At 44.3% G+C, this 6,696-nt stretch overlaps 1 protein-coding gene across 2 annotated transcripts; it reads left to right on the forward strand.

Moving 5' to 3' along the window:
- The first annotated feature begins 523 nt into the window (after positions 1-523).
- myf6 (myogenic factor 6) lies at positions 524-2,246 on the forward strand. Of its 2 annotated transcripts, XM_028954423.1 has the most exons (4): positions 524-1,063; positions 1,172-1,234; positions 1,508-1,601; positions 1,749-2,246. In XM_028954423.1, the coding sequence occupies exons 1-4, from the start codon at positions 542-544 to the stop codon at positions 1,862-1,864; spliced, it is 795 nt and encodes a 264-aa protein (XP_028810256.1). In that variant the 5' UTR covers positions 524-541; the 3' UTR covers positions 1,865-2,246. The 2 variants fall into 2 exon arrangements, with proteins under 2 accessions (XP_028810256.1, XP_028810257.1); XM_028954424.1 differs by lacking the exon at positions 1,172-1,234.
- Positions 2,247-6,696: the final 4,450 nt, after the last annotated feature.

A 6,696-nucleotide genomic window follows, 5' to 3' on the forward strand; every position in this document is an offset into this window, starting at 1 on the left:
TGTAGCAGGGGTGATTAAGTGAACGTGAAGTGATTGACATTGTGAGACTCTTCTTTTAACCCATCCTACCATGACAGGGACGGTGCTTTGCTGAGTGGCACCTCAGTGGCGGATCGGGATTCGCCTTCTGATTACGGGTCCGCTTCCTCAGCCGCAATTACAATGTGAAACAGGGTCGTAGCGGGTAACACACTCACCTATGAACCACTTGAGTCTCAGGTTCAAGCCCCACTAGAGCGAGACACGTGTCTCCGTACCCACTGATTGTAAGTCGCTCTGGACAAATGGCGTAAACGTAAACAGATCCGATATGACGTTTGGCTTTCACTGACAGGGGTTGCTGCCGACTTACACGACTCTGATAGTAAAGGCCCTCCATTGAAGTGGGGGGGGTGTAGGTTTGATGCGCTGCAACAGCTAAGCGTTGGGTAGAGTTACACTTTCTATATTTAAGCCGGCGTCCTTGTGTCACTGGGCTATTTAAAAAGCAGAGGGGACCGGGACCCCCCTGTCACAACAGCGCAAGCGGGGCCGCGACAATATGATGGACCTTTTCGAGACCAGCAGCTATCTGTTAAACGAGCTGCGCTACCTGGATGGAGGAGACCACGGACCCCTGCAGCACCTGGACATGGCGGGAGTGTCGCCTCTGTACCAGGGGGGTGACAGTCCCCTGTCGCCCGGGCCGGACCCGCCCGCGTCCGACCACGGCTGCGACAGCAGCGGCGAGGAGCACGTCCTCGTCCCGCCCGGCCTGCAGCCCCACTGCGAGGGCCAGTGCCTCATCTGGGCCTGCAAGACGTGCAAGCGGAAGTCCGCCCCCACGGACCGGCGCAAGGCCGCCACGCTGCGGGAGAGGAGGCGGCTGAAGAAGATCAACGAGGCGTTCGACGCGCTGAAGCGCAAGACCGTGGCCAACCCCAACCAGCGGCTCCCCAAGGTGGAGATCCTGCGCAGCGCCATCAGCTACATCGAGAAGCTGCAGGACCTGCTGCACACGCTGGACGACAAGGAGAAGGCGCCCGAGGGTCAGCCGTACTGCTTCAGCGTCAAGGAGCGCGGCGTAAGTGACTCCAGCTCTGGAGCGGGATTCTGCCCCGCTGGATAGTACTAATAATAACAAGGACGATGACCAAGCCACGCTTCATAACGCGCATTTTACTCCATTCAGAAACTAGGACGGGGACGTTTGTGGACAATATTCATGTTGGCTCGGAAAAAGGCACAAAAGAAGGTCGGTGGAGGGACAGGTTCTTTTTGTGGTTCCAGGAATTTATAGATCTGAAACGTGCGTGGGGACACACATTGTCCTGCGATCTTCACTTTCCGTCTTTTTATTAAGCGTATTGAATCCGACGGTGGAGCCGAAAGCGTATCGGGATGACTGCAAAATGGCTGAAATGGACACTTTCCCTTCACGGCGCTTCATGTGCACGGGATTTACATATCGCTGAACATCACTGGTTTCACTCACATCATCTGATCCATTTCTATTTGTGTATTTTAGGGGGTCAACGGCGAATATCACTGGAAGAAGAGCTGCCAGGGCTGGCAGAGCAAGGCCGAGCATTCCTGCACAGCCGTGACTAATCTCAGAGAAGGTGGGTTCTGGGGAGGGGTGCCGTCTGTGCTTACATTCAGGGCCGTACAAAGACAACCCGAGCAGCTCACAATTCCGCGGAAACCGCACAGCCGATCCCTTGTTTCATATGTTTCATTTATAATTGTATTTTTGTGTGTGTGTGTAGGAACTGCAGCTGATTCCTCAGGATCCTGTAGCCTTCGCCGCCTCTCCTCCATCGTCGACAGTATTTCGAACGAAGACACGAAGGCAAATTATTGTGAAGAAGCATCTGAGAAATGAAGACCGGGTTGTTTTTATGTGCCAGTCTAGCCATCACATTTCCATTGTGTCATTTTTTAAATATTCATATATTTATATATACACATATAAAGTTGATTGGATATGTCTACGCCACTAGTTAAACATAATTTATGATTGTGGGCATTAAAGAGACATAGACTGTAAGTGGACACAAAGTGTGGGCTGTGTTGAAAATGCAGTCTCATTCAAACACATCTTTTATTCCTTAACTGACTGTGCAATGTGTATGTAAATATTTTATAAGATTTAAACAAATTAAATTATTTTATATTTATATAAAGGTGAACGTTGAGCAGTGTTTCAGTATTTTAGTCACATGTAAATGATAACTGACCAATAAACTGCCATCCAAGTATCAGAGAGAAAAGACTGCTAATGTTTTTGTATTGTTTTTTATGCTTTGTTTATTAGTACATGTATAAGTACACCAACACTACCATTCTAAAAACTTAGGGTTATTTGAATAGAACGAAGAATAGAAAAATTATTAATTATTGTCCTACTTGAATTAATGATGTATAATTAATTCAACATGAACAATATCTGATATCTTTAATTATCGTAATGTTTGTAAAGCTATTAATAATGTATTATTTGTATTAACTGAAGGGAGCATGGTGACACGCTTGTGCTTCAGTGGGCCTCCATAGCACGTCAGTTCCACCCGAATTTACGAGCATTGGAAGAGCATAAAACCCCGACCCTGAAATAGTCCACTAGCCGTCCCTTTGTTCCAGATGGCTTCGGGTTGCCGGGCCCACTACAGTAAGTTTAGTCGCCTCTAAACTTAGAGTGTCTATTTTGTCACACGGTCAGAGATGGAAACTCGTGTCAGAGGAAAATGTTGCAAAGCCCCCCGGGTGACGGCAGCACGTTGCTTGTTATTAAAGAGCGTAATTGCTTTCCCGCTCGGGCAGCAGAATCCCCCCGAATAGATTCGTTTTAAAAAATTGCCCGGCGCCCAGCCTTGTTGCAGGGTCAGGACTCACGCTGCTCACCGTCTCTGATCTCTGAAGTATGACACATAGGGCCCTGCCCTGACCTCTCAGCCTGCCCTCGGGTCACCCTCTCACGTGCTCCCACTCACATACATGCGAGCATGCGTGAGCACTCAAAATTCATAATTAAAAGATTTTTTTCGTGTGTGTGTGTTTTAATGTTATTCCTACTCGAATTGAACCAGCACTTGGTATTATAAGGTGACCTCGGCCTCCTTGTATGTAAGAGTAATTTCCAAATGAGCGAGGAAGTCTTCTTCCCGTTGCACTTGGCAGTAGCATCAGGCCTGATGTTTAAATGCGATGAGAAATACAGCTCACAAAGTCTGTCCACAAAACGACGACAGACAAAAAATCTGTTACAAACAGTTTTGCTATTTTTGTGTAACTTTACACCTTGTCTCCGGGCGCACGACCGAGCCTCTAGATTTGAACCCTGTGCGTCCCTGTTTCCATAATTATTTTTAAGTATATGCTACCCTAAAATAAATCATTCTGACCCCCAATAGTGGATTTACATCTTTTCAGAATCGACATGCTTTATTTAAAGATATAAGTTAGTGTGTCAAGAGAGCGAACAATATACGCAAAACAACACACATGCACACCCACAGACAAACATTAATCATAAGACTTAATAATTCATAAAAATGTACTCACTCTTCTTCAGCCCCACAGTCCCATTAATGTGTTGATTTCCAAAAGTTTCATTCCTCTGATGGTTAAATGATTATACATCTGCGTTTTTGGAACAGACATGTTCAAGGTCACCGAGAAGAAGGTTCAAATGGTTGAGCCGGACACACCTGAGGTGCCAGCTCATTTCTCCCGTTCCCACTCGGATCAAGCCATGCCCGATAAGCTGGATCATACTGAACGTGGCAGGTTTCAAAGCTGCCTGCATTTTCTTTCCTGTTCAAAAGCACAGGCTGAAATGGGATATATCTTTTTTAAGGCATGTTTTTTAACAGCATTCTGCAGGCTTATGGGCCTTCTGGCTGCCACATTGTCTTTTGCATTGCTCTGCTAAATTGAAATGAAAGATTTTTGTGTTTATTTTGCAGATAGCATAATGAGGACATTTCACTTTGATCTGCACACCCCCTTCTGGGTCAACTCAGGTCCTTTGAAGGAGGAAAAATATCAATTTCCATCCACAGATAGGGAGTAATTTCATCCAGCCAGTCATTTCGGGTCTTAGCTTTGAATGCTTATCTCAGTCGTTTGGTGCAAATTCATCAATCAGGAGTTAAATGAAAAGGGTGTACGATTTCAGAGACTAATTTCACTCAAAGCAACGGCAGCCCTGTATCAGCAAGCATAACAGCTACAAATTTTTGGTAATTTGAATATAAATTTTATTGTTCGACCACACCGGACGTGCATTCATTTAAAAAAGAAGAGAGAGAGATGAAACTGAGTGTGGCAAGGATGAGTGATGCAGTGTTTTATACTGAGTAGCTTGTATTGCAAAAATTATCCCTCACAACGCTCGAGCTGGCAGAACGTTTCCTGTCTTTGCCAGACAAATGCTGCTGCCAATCACATAATCTGATCATCTGATCATGTGATAATGATACGATCTGCTCATTAAATGCAGAAATGAAGCAAGACGAAGCAAACTGTCCAGGACATCAAAATCTTAAAAATATACTTTACTTAATAATATACTACTTTCTAATTCTTAACAAAACTAATTACAAACTCAAAAGGTCTCGGCTATTTAAAGCATTAAAAAGTATTCCAAAACTATCAAGCTCATGCTTTTCTAGGCCACTAAGTATAGTTAAATGACGCAAATTTATTATGTTTGTGGAAAGGACAACTGGGACCATCAGATTTTTTAGTTTTTTTATTGCACATAATAAAACAAAAGCAAGAGATTCACCCATTTAAAAGACTTCTTTAATTTTCTTGTTATAATAGTATCATCATTATAATTAAACGTTTGCATAAAGCAGAAAATGATGCAAACATAAGTGTTTTCAGAAGTGATCATAATTAAACTTGCACTATTTTATAAAAAGAATTGGGCAGAAAGAGTATTTGATAATAAAGCTTATAAAAGGACATTTTATTTTTTTAGCACGTAACGTGGCCTGACCCCGGACCCCCAAACGAACTTGCAGAAGGTCCCAGGGGACGCAGATACCAGGGTGGGGCCTGCGACGGTGGGACGCGCGATCTTATGGCGGCTCAATTGCCGATTGTTGGCAGGTTTTCTCGTTCTCGGCCCGTCGCCTTTGATCTCCCGGACAGCTTAACGGGGAAACGAGCTGCCGATGTCTTCTTCAGCTGCGACCGCAGGTACGGCTTGTGTTTTCTTAGGTGCGCGACGTTCCCAGAGCGAACGTGGCGCGGTTGCCAGGTCTCGTTAAAGATTCACCCCACCGCCTGAACACGGCAACGTGTACAAATTGATCGGAGCATTTGATTTAGTGAGGAATAAAGACTACATCGGAAACTGTGGTCTCTTAATAGATAAACCAACTCTTAACGTCTATTAAACCTTTCTCCAGAAAAAAAAATTATAGTTTGGCATTAAAAGGAAATCTCTGGCAACCCAAAGCAGGACGCCAAACGTTTTAACACGTTTCGTCAAATATCCGCTTTGTATCCCTGTGACTTGTCACCACGTGGAGCAAAATAATTACCAAAAAACAAAGGGCCATGCACAGAAATTACATTAGACAATCAATACCAGCAAAATAACATGACATTTTGAACATGTAAATTAATGCTTTTAATTTTAATAGGGTTTCATATATCTTGCTAAAAGGCTAAGTTGGATGCAATAAATTGGACTATTTTGAAATCGTCTCAGTATTATGGTTCCTGCCACTTTTGTGTGGTCTTTTAAATAGTGTATCTTTTGAAGATTCGCAATATACACTGATGGATGCAAGACACAAATGTTCACACTGATTGTTACAGTTTTTGGACAGTGTTCCCTGCAGAAACCACAAACTGATTGTATTATTTCGTTATTTAGTTTAGTTTAATGAGGCCTGATTGCTGCATTCATTTTTTTTTGTCAATTTCTAAACTATCATCAGCTTTAAAATTCTTTGATTACGAGAACAGAAGTAAAACAACATGGATTTATTGCAGCAATGCAAATGCTTTGACAGACCACTGCTAATTTGGTTATAACTGACCTAATGACTTCTAACTGACATGAGAAGCTCTGTGGGCGACACCTTCGCTGATCATTTAGAGCCTCTTAGACGGGTTACTGCACCGACTGAAATGTTACACCTCCCATTGCAGCTGGGCCGCATCTGTAACGCTATTTGTCTCAACCGTAAAATGAACCCACAAACTCTTAAAACGGGTCCGCTGAACTTCCCTTTGACAGAGGGACAGAAACAGAGGTCACGGAGGGTTTTAATTGGGTGCCGATTGCAAACGTTTAGGTGAAAGAAAGAACTAGTTGACCTTTTTTCCTCTTTTTGGGTGCCCTATACTGGGGGGTGCACAATCTTTTTTGCTCTACGTATTAAAAGGTAGATGTAGGGGCTATTGTCATATTTCATGTTTGAAGGACACCTCTTTCAGGAGATAATTGATCTGGTGAAAGGGTAGCACAAGTCCCCTGTAAGGTGGTGGAAAACACTGCTGCCTGCAGATGTGGGAAGCTCGGCAGGGTGTTTAGGGGGTTAGGGAGTGGGGCGGGGAGCTGAGCTCACCCTAGGATGGGGCCAGTGGGGCCATGGTAATTAGATCTGGCCAATGTGGGCCCTGGGTCCTTCACCGGGGACATATATAAGGGGGGGCCTTGTGGCAACAGCCTCAGAACATCACTCAGAGAGG

Source organism: Denticeps clupeoides, chromosome 15 (assembly GCF_900700375.1).
Source record: "Denticeps clupeoides chromosome 15, fDenClu1.1, whole genome shotgun sequence".
Taxonomy (NCBI): domain Eukaryota; kingdom Metazoa; phylum Chordata; class Actinopteri; order Clupeiformes; family Denticipitidae; genus Denticeps; species Denticeps clupeoides.